At 39.4% G+C, this 15,297-nt stretch overlaps 1 protein-coding gene across 1 annotated transcript in view; it reads left to right on the top strand.

The window, feature by feature from the left end:
* si:ch211-266k8.4 (TBC1 domain family member 12) overlaps positions 1-15,297 on the top strand; it is a 54,240-nt gene that overhangs the window by 18,207 nt on the left and 20,736 nt on the right. Inside the window, exons 11-13 of the mRNA XM_053631414.1 lie at positions 11,723-11,815; positions 13,517-13,611; positions 15,203-15,286. Of these exons, the coding sequence (XP_053487389.1) occupies positions 11,723-11,815; positions 13,517-13,611; positions 15,203-15,286 (272 nt within the window). The remainder of the gene's footprint in view (positions 1-11,722; positions 11,816-13,516; positions 13,612-15,202; positions 15,287-15,297) is intronic.

Raw genomic sequence — 15,297 nt, 5'->3', positions numbered from 1 at the left:
TTTCTATAACATCTCACCCAAAATAGTGTTTTATTATTATTATTTATATGACCTGCAGTGATGTCACAGTGAATTCTTGTTGAGACGTGTTGAGTTCTTGAGATGTGCATTAAAAAAAAATGGAGGGGAATTCGGGACAAACTTTTTGCATAACATACAACTTAAATGATTCTCAAATAACCTACAATAATCTCCAATTTCTTCTTTATCGCATCCTTTCTCACGTCGCTTCTTCTGTCTACTACTCCTATGCAATATGCTGCATTTGACTAGAGGTCGTAACTCGTAATTCCCGACCTCTGACCAGGGGAAAAAACAAAGAAAGCCCCCCCGCCCCAATTCACCGAGTGACTTCGATACAACGTGGGCTGCTCACAGCACGAACAGTAAACAAAGTAGCATCAACATACAGACATTCGCGTGTTCAATCTCTAACACGGACTATACAGCTCACTGTTTTGAGGAGGAAAATAAACATCACTTATCATGAGTACGTGGTGGGTTTTTTCTTTTCTTTTCTTTTCCTTTCTTTTTTTCGGAATGCTCAAAGGTCTACGTATTCCCAAGCGCTGACCTCCCACTTCTGAGGTACAGTAAGTCGAACACAGCATTATAGCTACATACTAGCTACCTGCGACAGTGCCCCTTAATGTATGGTGGTATACACCTAGGAGAACATCTGTGCTCCACAGCTGCATGTGTTTGATGATCAGCCGTACAGCTTCACTTTGAATTTAAGCTCAGTCTTAAAGTTTTGCATAATTAAACCAGTATGCTGAGTTATCTGGATGATTATGTAGTTATCCTTGTACATACGGATGCTTTGTAAATACAGACTATGCGTGCTTAAATTAGAAAAAAATAAAATTAAGCCCTACTGTGAAGCAAGTATATTATTATGAATATTAGTTTGGATTTTTTTGACGTAAAAGAGTTGAAGGTTTATCGAGAATGTCTTCATCATTGTGCTTCACAGTGCTGAAAAAATACCTGACCTTCTCAGTCCTGGTGTTTTATGTGAATAAAGAATAATAACTCATACTCTTAGTGATCGTAGTGACCCTGAGCCGTCCTGCTCTCGCCATGCGTCACAAGCGGCTTGAGGTTTTTATATCCTTTCATAAACAATGACGAGGTCTTTTTTTCTAGACTTTCTGCGTTGAGGAGATTGCATTGAGTAACAGCTGTATGAAGCATCTGGCGGAGGTTTGAACACGTACTTGACTAAGACACAAAGCTGCACAGATACACTACGTACCCTTATATTCAAAAACATGATTTTTAAATGGTTAACTCTTCTTGGGTGGCTGATTCTGATTCTACAGAGGGGTCAAATTTGGCACTTATAGGAGTTGATGCACTAACTGAAATGTGCATGCTAAGCTAACCAGCTAGGTTTCCTGGCTAAGGTTGGTTAGCAAAGAACAAACTAATCATTGATGGTTTTCAAAGCCAGACTGCTTTTACTAGTAGTTGTACGGTAGCAGGAAACAGTGTGCCTTGTTTATTTGTTATGTAGTAGTGAATTTTTTTTGTGGTTCATTGTTAAAAGCCTTACTGAGGTTAAAAAAAAATAAAAATTCATCCTGGTATAAAAGCAGCCTTTAAACAACTTTATTATTCTAAATTGATTTTTAGTAGTTTAAACTGACAGGTTTGGGGTTCTTTAAGGAAAACAAACACCGTTCCAAACACTATCGATATCCTTCTCTTAGAATTTTTATTGCAACACACAGATATACCTACTCTCACTTTCTGTCCTTGCTTGTTCCATCACATACGTTTTCAACCGAGCTTTATAATCTTTATATATAACCCCTTTATGAAGGTAATAAAGGTTTGTGTTTGGAAAGAGCAGTTAAAGCCACTCATTGTAGATGTCTTCAATCATAAAAGACAAAAAGTAAGCTGAACTGGCATCAGGTAAATTACAGAGCTCAGTGTAGAGCTTCTGATGACGGTAATTATAGCAGGATGAGAGAAGAGCACAGTCACACAGCTGACCTCCAGACCAGTGGCTTTATTTATCGTGAGCATTTAGATTTGTCTCTATAATTATGCAAGGGCTGTAACACAATACTAGTATCTGTGCCTGTTTAGCGATCGAAATGTCTATATCTTGATTTGGACCCCATCACCCCCCCCCCCCAAAAAAAAAGTGGGCATGGCCTAAGATTGTGGCTGAGTTGTTGGTTTGTTTGTTTGTTTGTTTGTTTGTTTGTTTATTATTAATTATGAACCCTACCTCTGTGGCCCAAGAAACGTTGGAAACCACTGGGGTCAAAACCCAGAGGTAGAAATGTCATCACTGTCAGCATGGTGTGTAAATCTTGTCTCTGACAGTTCCTCAACCTCAGCTACATCACTCCAATTCATAACTGGCCTCAACTGGAGATGAGCACTTGACTGGTGTGTCTTTTTTTTATAATCCCACTCATGAAGTTCTTATTTTTATTTAGTTGGTTCTATTACCCAAACGATAAAAACAAATTACAGGGCGTCCCAAATATCTCCATACGTGGGGACTATGTTTGCCATCACCATGTTGGTTGTGGCTTCGTCTGTGGCTGTTCATGGACGTCCACTTCTCGGTTGGTCTGCAACACTTCCAGTCTATTTTGTAGACTACAAGATAATTCATACTTGTTAAGCTTCATTAGCTCAGTTTTTTTTCTTTCTTTTTTTGTTCTAAATTGTATTAAGAAGAAACAGTTTGCAATCTATTTTATGCAATGTTGATAAATGGCATTGCCTTAGGTCTAAATGCAATACAGAGCTAATCTCACATCCTTCACCAGCTTTTTCTCCTCACCCTGAACTCTCCAGGTCAACCTCTGACCTCTGATCTGGGTTTAAGGTCTGTTAAGGCGAGAGCTCAGAAACAGGACCTGTTTGATGCCACAGGGAAGATTTAATTAAAGGTTATTTAGCATTAAAAAAAAATCTGCCAAGTCACTTTCTGTAGTGTGACACTTTTGTCCCCTCTATTTGTTCTACTTATCCTATTGATCTGTTTTGTTCTGCTACTGCATATTATTTTTCCGTTTGTATTATCGTGCAGTCAGCGTTTCATTCCTGTGCCGCTCCGGTACACATTCGCACTCCACTGCTTCCTCTTGTCCCTCTTTTGTAACGAGATACGAGCAGAACGTTTCTATTCACATTTCCGGCATTCGAGGGACGTTTGTCTACAGGGTCTACTGTCTACCTGAAAGATATTTCCTTATAGCATTGCCCTCAGAACTGCTTATTTAAGCTGAAATCATCTCCTGTCAGCTCCTCTGTTGTCTGGTGTGTAATAGATACCTCATCATGTGCAGGAGAAGCATTAAGATCTCCAGTAATTGATATTTAGGCTTCCAGAGACTGTTGATGAGCAAATGTGTTTTTATGAGATCGTTTACACCTTAGATCTGAATCTGGACAATATCTGGACTTTCCATTTGTAATGGAATATATATATATATATATATTTATATATATAAATATATTTATATATATAAAATAATATATATAAATAATTATATAAATAATATATATAAATCATTTATATATATATATATATATATATATATATATATATATATATATATATATATATATATATATATATATATATATATATATATATATGTATTATATCCATCCCCAGTCACCACAGTTAGTGAGATGGGTTGAGTAATATAACTATTGCTATTCTGAGAGCTGATTTAGAAACCTGGCACAGTAAGGTTTGCATTTATATTTTGCCAAGATCTTATCACGGTGTCTAGCCAGAATCCAGTTACATCCTTATCTGTGTGTTTCTGCAATACCTTTACCATGTGGCTTTCCTTAAGCACGTAATCCACACAGATACATGTAGCATTTTAATGTAAGGTTCCACTTATAAAGCAGCAATCCAGCTCTCTGGGAGTGAATTTAATGTGATGTTTTGTGAATTTTCCGAGTCCGTGTCTGAGATAGAAGATCTTCCTAGCTCCTGAAGCATGACTGGAAAGTGAGTCGTTGAAATTCAGTTGCGTAAAATGTGAATAATTTGCATAACAGCCTGGTTGAAGATACTGGTTCCTCTTCCTACACAGACTTTCAACATGAGCATAATAGTAATAGAATTTGGTTTGATAAAATATTGCAGAATTTGGTTTATGCAAAGTGAAGAAACATTTTCAGATTATATATAATTTTAATGCTCTTAAAATCATAAGTGTCTTGATACACTATATGACCAAAAGTATGTGAACCCCTAACCCTCAAACCTATGTGATTTCTTCACCAAAGATGAAAGCACACAATTGTACAGATTGTCTTTGTATGCTGTAGCGTTACAATTTCCCTCCACTGGAACTAAGAGGCCCGAACCTGTTCCAGAATGACAATGCTCCTGTGCACAAATCCAGGTCCATGAACACATGGTTTGTTAAGGTTGGAGTGGAAAAACTCGAGTGTCCTGCACAGAGCCCTGATCTCAACCCCACTGAACACCTTTGGGATGAACTGGAACGGCGACTGCACCCCATGCCTCCTCACCCGATATCAGTGCCTGACCTCACTAATGCTCTTGTAGCTGAATGAACACAAATCCCCACAGGCACGCTCCAAAATCTAGTGGAAAGCCTTCCCAGAAGAGTGGAGCTTATTATAGCAGTAAAGGGAAATAAGTCTGGAATGGGATTGTCCATCAAGCACATATGGGTGTGATGGTCCGGTATCTATGAAAACCTTTGGCCATATAGTGTACTTTATTATTGGTAGTCAAGACCGCCACTGTCGAGTCCTAGACATATCTTTTGGGTTCGTCGGGTTCACTGATAGCGCTGCTGAAGCTTAAGCTCTTTAAATACATTTAGTTCACAATGCAGTGATAAAAGTAGCACTTAGGATACGTACGATAACAAATCTCAAACAATAAGCTTCCACTAGGTCCGCTTACATGAAAGTTATGACGTGTTTGTTATCTGGTAAGTTTTTTTTTATTTATTTTTTTTTTTTATGTTAAACAAACTCCTAATGACTTTAATACAGCTAAATGACCTGCTGCTGCTGTAATTTCTGGCGAAGGGAATCAATTAAAACCGTGTAATGCATGTAGTTTATAGGTTCTAATACTAGAATTCTGTTGAATGCTTGATTCTGATTGGTCAGAAGCTCTGACAGTAGGTCCAGCTGTAATTTAAGTCCACGCTCATGTGAATTTGATACTGTTTCTTTAGTAACAACTTGCCCAGGAACTTCTCTGGTGGATGTGCCATACAATAAACAGGTTCAATTGATGTTCTTAGCTGGGGAGGTTTGGAAGGAGTCTCCAGTGTCAGCACTCTTGTGACAGTAGTTTGTTTTGTTTGTTGTGTAACATGACAAGCTGAATTTTTTTTGTCTTTAAAAGAGAGAAAATGGAGAGAAAAAAAGAAGAAGAAGAAACCTTTCTCAGATATACATTACAGCACAATGTAATTCTTTTTTCGCATATCCCAGCTTGTTAGGAAGTTGCTGTCAGAGCGCAGGGTCAGCCATGATACGGCGTCCTTGGAGCAGAGAGGGTTAAGGCCCTTGCTCAAGTGTCAGCTTGGTGGTGCTGTGGCTTAACACACTGTTGTGTGTGTGTGTGTGTGTGTGTGTGTGTCTCAGATGAACTTGATAATGCCATTCTGTGTTTTATCTTTTGGTCTGTGTAACTGCTTCCAAGTTAACTGTCTGAAAGCAAGATTAAACCCAGCGCAAATTAAGAGTCATTCTGTAGCTGATTGAGTTGATTTGAAGGCACGAGCACTTGTACATCTTCCAGGGGGAGGAGAGAGACAGGGATAGAAAGAGAGCGAGAGAGAGTGAGAGAGAGAGAAGGAAAGTGGAAAGATGTTCAGAAGCTACAGCTTTGATGTTGATGACCTGCTGACCGTAAGAGATCATAAAAGATACATTCACAAAGGTTTGTGTTTGTTAAGATGGAAAGTTGGGTTTCAGATTACTGAGTTGAGCTAACCGGGTGGGTTCTCTGAAGATTCTCTGTAGTTCAGCTTCACATCTGCTCTCGACTTTCTCATCTGCCCACTCAATGCAAAACATGCCTCTGTTGTCTTGGGCAGGAGATTTACATTAAGATGTCTGCTAGGTGCAAAACTGCGACTTCAGGGCTTCTCTTTGAAATGAGCAAAGGTGAGGAACTCATGTACAAGCACCTTGCTCTTATGAAACTCTCCACAACTCCTCTGAATCGATTCTACGTTCGGATCCCTTCAGATCTTGATTTGCCCGAAACCTGGTGAAATTTCAAAGCTCCATGTCATCTTAACCAATTGCATGTGCATGCACAGTGCAGGAGTTTGTATCAGGGTTGCCATAACATGCAAAATGAGTCATGTCAAAGTGTAAAAGAAAAAACAGATGTTAATGCAGCTAGTTAGCTAAATTTGTAATCATATTGCTTGTATTTTGAATAGTTGTAAATGTACAGTATGCCCATAGCCCTATTTGGACAGGATTAGTTTCACTAGGTGACATCTGTAATAATGTTTTCATTGTGATAACTTGCATCTCTCTTCCTCCTTGTTCTTGTTACTTCAGTCAGTCAGATTACTTAAGAAATATTGCACAAGCAAGAGTGCAGTTATACCGAATATCACTTTTGTACAACAATTCTATAAACAAGAAATTAATATTGAGTAACTGACATTTCGGACACAATATGGCCAAACGTTCTACGACACTCACTTAATAGCCCATCAGCTAGCTGGCTAGCTAGCTCACGATGATTTGTACGTTCCTGTTAAAGGTGCTTCCGGTAAAATTAACGTCCATTCTTCCTTTTCATCTTCATCAGACGAGCTTTTATATTTTATGACTGTAGTTATATTCCTGAAATGTCTCGATTGCCATTGATGATTTTGCTAACTCTTATGTAGTAACCGTTTCAAACTAGGAAGCGTAAGTTTGCAGTGGCATTTGGCAGGCACCCTTATCCAGAGTGTCTTACAGTTCTCTCATTTATACAGCTGTGCAGTTGAGGGTTAAGGGCCTTGGTCAAGGGCCCAGCAGTCGCAGCTTGGTGGTGCTGGGATTTGAACAATAGTCCAACGTCTTAACCTCTGAGCTACCACTTCCCCGAGTTTAGCAGCGCAGAGCATTTGAGGATTAAGAATCTCGCTTGAAGATCAGCACCCAGAAAACCCAGCACGTTGCTTGATGATGAGATTTAACCTCATGACCTTCAGTTTACTAGCCCTGAACCTTAACCACTGATCTACCACAGCCTCAGTGCTGTGCTTAAACAGACTTAAACAACACTTTACATTATGGATCCCTTAACTGACATTATTTACTCTCTTGTTTAGTAAATGTCAGCATTTAATAAAGTATAAGTAATATTCGCACATGTGTGTTAACTCATATTTGTTGAAACGCTAGCTAATTCCATAAAATCCACATAAATGAGCAAAAGTTGAATTACTGCATGTTAATAATGTACGTACATGTATAGATTTGTTTTAAATTAACGTTTACGAATGATTGAGAGGTTGTAGACATGTTCGTTAAGAGCTTGTACATATCGATCACTTTGGGCTTCTTTTTATGAGCATTGGTTAATCCAGGTGTTGATTTATTTGCTAACTAATTTCATCTGGTGGCTGTGGCTCAGGTGGTAGAGCGGGTTGTCCACTAATCGTAGGGTTGGTGGTTTGATTCCTGGCCCACGTGATTCCACATACCGAAGTGTCCTTGGGTAAGACACTGAACCCCAAGTTGCTCCCGATGGCAAGCTAGCGCCTTGCATGGCAGCTCTGCTACCATTGGTGTGTGAGTGTGTGTATGAATGGGTGAATGAGACACAGTGTAAAGAGCTTTGGATAAAAGCGCTATATAAGTGCAGACCATTTACTATTTATTTGGGTTATTATTAAAAATAAACCATCACTTAATACAAGTGTTAGTTACTCTGTTAGCTACTGAGGTATTCATGCTGATTTCTTGTCACGTGATAAAAATGTCTTATAAGGGAACATTACTGTAAAGAGTTAATGATGACAATGTACGCAGCAATGTTTGTGAAAGTTCCTGAGCTGTGTGTGTGGGTGGGTGGGTGGGTGTGGGTGTGCGCATGCTTGGCAGCTTGATACACAAATCTGCTGGATGTGCATACACTGTGTGATGACGGGGCGATATCACTCTCTGGCTTAACGTCTGTTTGGTAAGCAGGCAGTGGCTGAGTGTGCATGAGGCAGCATATTGGGAACACAGCTGATAATGTGTCCTTGATTTGTTCAGAGAACACACACACACACACACACACACACACACACACACACACACACTTACACTTGGGGTGACATTCCTAAAGGCTGTGTTCCAATATAGCTAAGGTTGTGTTTCTGGGACAAAAATGGTGTCATAACAAGCGCATGAGAGCAGATTCAGAGCTCAGTGTCATGTGACCTTTGAGTCGTGTGTGTGTGTGTGTGTGTGTGTGTGTGTGTGTGTGTGTGTGTGTGTGTGTGTGTGTGTGTGTGTCATCATTTTCACTCGTTTCTGAAATTACAGGGTCTAACCAAACAGTGTGACTTCAACCAGAGTACATCATGAGAAAAAACAAACAAAAAAACATTGTTCATTTGTCTAGATGCACTACGATGTATTGGTTTGACTATATATAATGCCAAGGAAATTATAAATATTAAAATACCCAAATGATAAAGTAGTTTAGAGCAGTGTTTCCCAACCGGGGTGCCGTCTGATGAGAGCAGGGGTGCCGTGTAGAAATCCTTCAGACTTTTCCAAAATGCTAAAATGTGTATAAAACGTTAAATATGTGAGAAATATCCGATGTCTGAAATAATGAGACAGAAATAATAAGATGGACACACATGCGCATAACAATAATAATAAAAAATGGTATATAAAAATAATAATTCCCTCCTCCTCAACCCCCCTCGCTGACCACGTCAACATCAGTCTGCATAATGTATGCATGTGTTTTATCCTAATAATTAGCGTGTGACGATGTGTGTGTAGTGCAAAAGAATATGGACAGATTTATTAAAAGAAATGCTCCAGATGCTTCTGGACCATCAACTTCATCCTCATGTAGCTAACGCTGTCTAGCATTAGTGTTTGCGTAGGGTGCCACAAATTTTTGAAAATTTTCAAAGTGTGCCGTGACTGAAAAAAGGTTGGGAAACACTGGTTTAGACCACATGATGTTGAATCCTCAATTTTGATAGGTCATGAGGTTTTGTTCCTCTAACAGATCACAGGTTTATAGTAATGCGCTTGTTCTAATAAGTTATCGTTTCTATAGTAACAGCTAATTCAGAGGCAGCTTTATAATGGACGCACCACATAAGGAGACGTGTATTAAACATTTTTGGAAGGAGTCTCCAGTGTCGGAGCTTCGAAACGGTTAGTGGGAAAGCTGCAACTTTAGGTTTTTTCGACATCTTCAGGACGGCCTTATTAACTTTGAGAGCGTCAAGGAACGACTGTTTACTGCTGCTATAATGTAATAAAAAGTATAACGTGGAAATAAATTTGTAAATATTTACGTCATTTGTAAATGAATCAGTTGTAATCGTTGGCAAGTGGCTGTGGTGTAAGAGGAGGGAAACGCCTCAGGACATGCTGCTATAGGAAAATAATCACCGTCAGGGTGGTAACAGTAACTCTGCTTCGTCACACCACAACATTGTTGATTATTTTCCAGCAACAGTGTGTATTATTCCTTACTTTACTGTTGTGTATTTCTTTCTCTTTCCCTGTTGAATGTTGCCAAATAATTCTGACACAGTAACCTCTTTTGGTTTGAAACTGTATCGAAGATCTTCGGTGTCATGATCGGATTACGAGCTCAGTTCTGATCTTCTATGATTACAGCAGCATAGCCGCAGGGGGACATTTAGCATCCGTCGCTAATCCGTCCTGACTCCAGATGTCATGTTTTAGAGTGCGCTGCTTTCTACTGACAACCCATTAAACTGCTAAACTGTCCTCAGATTAGTGGAAAAGGGTCAAGTTTGGGTTTAACGGGCCGAAATTGTGCCGTAGGTCCTCATGTTGAAAGGTACTGATGGTCATCATCTACTCAAACAATCACCACAAAGACTTTCTACTTGCTCTAGGTAAATCAGGAAGAAGGCTGTCAGGGGAAAACAAAGAGGAAAATCCTTTTCAAGAATGAGTTTGTCCCTTTTGTAGGGCACTTAAACGTGACAGGCTGAGGCATTGCGCCCTTCAGCGTTCCCACAAGGGGCTGGAGTGCGTGTCCGTGCCTGTGATCCGTTTGAGGTCGGGGTTAAAGCAAAGCCTGGAAACTCGTCGACTGAGACGGATTGCTGATTTATGACTTTCCTCTAATCAGGGCTTTGAAGCCGCAGACCTTCACTGTTGACTTTTGCCATTTGCTGAATTTGTGTTGAAATGAATCATCATTACCCTGTTATTCTTCTCTAAACTGTAAATCTGTTTTTAAAATGTTTATTTTTTTAAAAACCTTGTATGATCTCGAAATGTGGGTAAAATTTGCCCATCTTAACGGTGCGTAGGTTATAATTTGGGTTTAAGATAAACTACAAAACGGTTGGACTCATTTTGTTTACTCTTTGACTCTACCTTCAGTGTGTGTCCATGTACACGGATGCTGAATTTGACCAAAAATAAATTGCAACTGGTTAAATTCCATCCTCTGGGGGGGAAAAAACAAAAAAAACTTCCACTAATAAAAAACAAAGAAAAGATCATGCATCTCTCATCACCCTTAACTGGTAGCTTGTTTCTAACAAAGGACAAACATGGCATCTATAGTATAGTACAGCTTAAATATAGTATAGCTTTTTTTTAAGTATAGCTTAAAAAAAAAAGAGGAAAAACTTATGTAAGACATTGAATGAGTGATTGTTCTGTGGGTGGAAACACCTTGTTGATAAGAAAGGTCAGAGGAAAATGGCCAGATAGCTTTGAGCTGCCAGGAAGGATAGAGGATATAGGGTGACTGTGGCTCAGGTGGTAGAGCGGGTTGTCCACTAATCGTAGGGTTGGAGGTTCGATTCCCGGCCCTCCATGACTCCACATACCGAAGTGTCCTTGGGAAAGACACTGAACCCCGAGTCGTTTCCGATGGCAAGCTAGTGCTTTGCATGTGAGTGTGTGTGTGAATGGGTAAAGCGCTTTGGAATTGCTAAGGTTAAAAAAGCGCTATATAAGTGCAGACCATTTGCCATAGTAAGGCAAATAATCACTCTTTACAACCATGGTGAGCAGAAAACCATCTCAGAATGTACAAAACATCAAAGGTAGATGAACTACAGACCAAATCAGGTTCGACTCCTGTCAGCCAAGAACAGGAATCCGAGGCCATCATGGGCTGGTGTGTGTGTGTGTGTGTGTGTGTGTGTGTAAATCCCAGGAGATCAGCAGTTTCTGAAATACTCAAACCAGCCCATCTGGCACCAACAACCATGCCACTGTTAAAGTCACAGAGATCTCACTTTTCTTCATTCTTGATGTGTATGATGTGAACATTAACTGTAGATCTTGACCTGTATCTGCATGATTTTATGCATTGTCCGGCTGCCACATGATTGGCTGATTAGATAACTGCATAAATGATCAGATGTACAGACTTGGAATAAAATTGGAATGAAAAATAAAAATAAAATAAACAATCTAGCTTGGGATTGCCATGTCTAATATCCATACATTTTAATAATACCTGTTCTATTTGTAAAATCGTTTACAGAGGAAACTGACAAGAACAGTCCTGTGTCTCTGAGCTGCGAAGAACAGAACAAGCAGAGAGCTGATGAGGAGACGAATGAACCTTCTGGAAAAGGTCAGACTACAACTTGACAAAAAAGAAGCTTGAATTAATAATGAGCATGGGGAAATGTGCTAACCACCATGTTGAGCCGCTGTCTGTGTTTCACTAAAGGATTGGAGGAGACATTTGAGAGATAAATTAATAGCGCTGGCGACCAGCCCGGAGAACGATGATAAAGAAGACTATAAGACACTCGGCTTATGGGCTTAGGAGTGTCACGTCACCGTTCACACTCCTACACGCACTGAAGTTTCCTTTTGTGCTTTTTATTGTTTTACTCATAAATTTGTATTTTTTATTCATTTGAATCACTAGATTATACTGCACAGCACTTTTCTGCTTTTAAATGTGCTGCATACTGTAAATAAAGGTGACATGACTTGACTATCCTCAGGCCAGCTGTGCACTCTAGAAAAAGGTTTTGTATTGTTGAAGTGAAACACAGCCCATATTTTCTTGTCTAATTGATTTTGTTTAATAGGGGAAAAAGATCGGATCAGTGTTTTGAAGTCTGTTGAGGTTCGGTATCGCGTGACTCCTGCTTTGAATAGCATGCAGGCACCGTGTGTAGGAGCGGGATGGGAGTGATAACGTTCACACTGCTGTTAGAGGACCTGTGTTTTTTTTTAATGCTTGTATGATTTTGTTTACTTGTGGCTCGAGTATAAAATCAAATCGTGCGGCTCTTACTAAAAGGAATAATGTGGCTTTTCTGTGGATCTGTTATGCTGTGACTGGGGGAGAGGGGGCAATTATTTATTTTGTTGGCACGGACGGAGTGACGGGTCACTGCAAAATCAGTGCTACGGTGGTGAAACCTTTCTATCCTGATGGGCGTGGTCTTGTTCTGGATGACCCCGCGCCCAATCACAGGGTACGAGGGCTCTTGGAAACATGTGACGAGTCATTTATTTCTAGAGTCACCTTTTCTGACATTTGGCATCAAGGAAAATGAATTGTTAAATAAGGAAAAAGAAGAAAAATTAACTTGGGACAAAAGTTTATTTTATAATCCATGGATAGACTTTAAGCCATGCAACATACAATGCAACATATGTATCATTATGTAAAGTGTCAGCAATACACTTAAAATAATAAATAAATAAAATAAAGAAATGGGAAAAACTTTTATATAATGTTTACAAAAATTCATTTTTAAACACTGATAAAGAGGAAAAATTCAGAAAAAATGTAAAAAAAAAAAAAATTAAAAAAAAGACAATTTTAAAGTTATTCAGTACAAAATTATAATATATAAAAAGTTTTCTTTCAAAAAGTAGGAGTTTTGAAATGTTATAAATTTTAAAAACGTTATAAATAGATATTGTGATATCATGTACCGTGCAATAATATCATCTTGTCATATTGCCCAGCTGTACACTAATCATAAACCTGTCAAACTATGAACAATAAAAGATTAAGATAATAATAATAATGATGATAATAATAATAATACAAGGAATGAGTGCAGGAAAAGAAAACATGTGAGAGAAATAAACATGCGTATAAAGAGAAATCTGAGAGTGGTTTAACAGGTTTATAAATAAATATAACGTCTCGACTTCAAAACATATATTTAAGCAATTTTATGGAGCCGAAACTTTAAAACAGTGCAAATTATTCTGTATGATTCATGTGTTTGTCTGGAATATTGTATGCCAGCTGTGTATTTCTCAACTAAAGTCTCCTGTTTGTGTATATTGACTTTCCCAGAGGCTGTAGGCTCAGGTGGGAGGAATGTGTTTGCACGCATGCTGAAAGCGGCACAGCGCTACCTGGCAGACACGACCAAGCAGAGCACCGCCAAGGTACACACACATACACACACCATGTTATATCAATGAGAAATCCAGCATAGAAATGGTTAAATGTTGGTGCAAATGTTGGACTCCAAGTCTTATGACTCCGCTAGTTTGCGATCTACAAAATGACGTGATTACAGTATTAGATGGCGGTAGACTAAAGGACTAAAGCTCTGCTGCATCACTGACTTTAGTTAAGAGTTGCAGCTAGGGCTAAATCCGACTAGCATCACCATCAGAATGGCATTATGGGTAATGTAGGAAACCCTTAACCAAGGTGAAACTTGAGCAGCATGTCGATGAAAGAAGTTTAAACTAAAAACGTGTTTCAGTATAAATGAAATCTTGGATGGAATCGGATGTTAATTACAGAGATTAATGCGCAATTGTTCTGGGTGAATTTTACCTTTAACTCTGTAGTTTTGTGTTTTCAATGGACTTTAAAGTTCATGCTCCATTACACACTCGGAAGCCACAGAACCAGGCACAGCATGACTCAAAGGCTTTACACACCTCTGAATCAACTGGTGTGAAGTGAAACACTTGTTAAAATAGAAGCATAATTGCTGTGTGTGGCGTGTGTGTGTGTGTGTGGCGTGTCGAAAAAGCACTTCAGAAATATGTCGTGAAAGTCCTGTGAGTGAGTCATATACCCAAACGCACACTGGCGAACCACATGAAAGGGGATCAGCTGCACGGATGGCACTTTGAGCTACAAAAATGATGGATGTTTTATCATTTAAATCTTATGAATCAAAATAAGACTAATTCCTCTCATTAAATGAATTAATTGCTTACATTTAAACTCAACTTTGGAGATTTCAACTTCAGAAATAACTGATCTCCTGGTGGTAGAGACACAACAATCTCTATAGTTTAAGCACTCTTTACAGCCACGGTTAACAGAAAGGCATCTCAGAAAACTCGCACCTTTCCTTTTTAGGTGAACATGTACCCAGCCAAATGTTAAAGACACACCAACCAACCCAATTATGTCACTAACATTAGAGAAATTCACCCTGTCCAGGGTGTACCCCACCTTGTGCCCGATGCTCCCTGGGATAGGCTACAGGTTCCCCGGGACCCTGAAAAGGAGTAAGCGGTAGAAGATGGATGGATATATGGATGGAGTCTCAGATTCCTGTTCTTCGATGCCAGGAGTAGAACCCGATGTGGTCTTCTGCTGTTGTAGCCCATCCACATCAAGTTTTCGTGCGTTCTGAGATGCTTTTCTGCTCACCGCGGTTGTAAAGAGTTACTGTAGACTACCTCAAAGCAGCCTGGACATTCCTCCCTGCTCTCTCGTAGCAACAAGGCAGTTCCATCTTGAACTTAAGCACCAGACAAAAGCCCTTCAGCTGTGCAAAACATCTGAAACATCCAGTTCCTCTAGAATCTACTATTTACAGTATACTATCTTTGCTGCAGCTATTTCCTGGAGTCTTCTTTAGACTTGATATGGCAAAGTTAATAAAAACAAATGTCTAATGTTACCCAGTATGGCTAAAATAGGTCAAAATATGATTCATTGCAAGTTTTTCTTGCAAATAATAAAGAATATGCAGATATCTTGCACCTGTCTCATCCACATCTTTAGGCCGTGGCCTCTCCCGGTAAAAGCAGCCTGGCCGCAGCTCGCCTGCCGAAGAAGAGAACGTCTGCTTCCTTCAGCCTGACACGGGTATCACTACT

Source organism: Ictalurus furcatus, chromosome 8 (assembly GCF_023375685.1).
Source record: "Ictalurus furcatus strain D&B chromosome 8, Billie_1.0, whole genome shotgun sequence".
NCBI lineage: Eukaryota > Metazoa > Chordata > Actinopteri > Siluriformes > Ictaluridae > Ictalurus > Ictalurus furcatus.
This window is presented reverse-complemented; position numbering and strand designations above follow the sequence as displayed.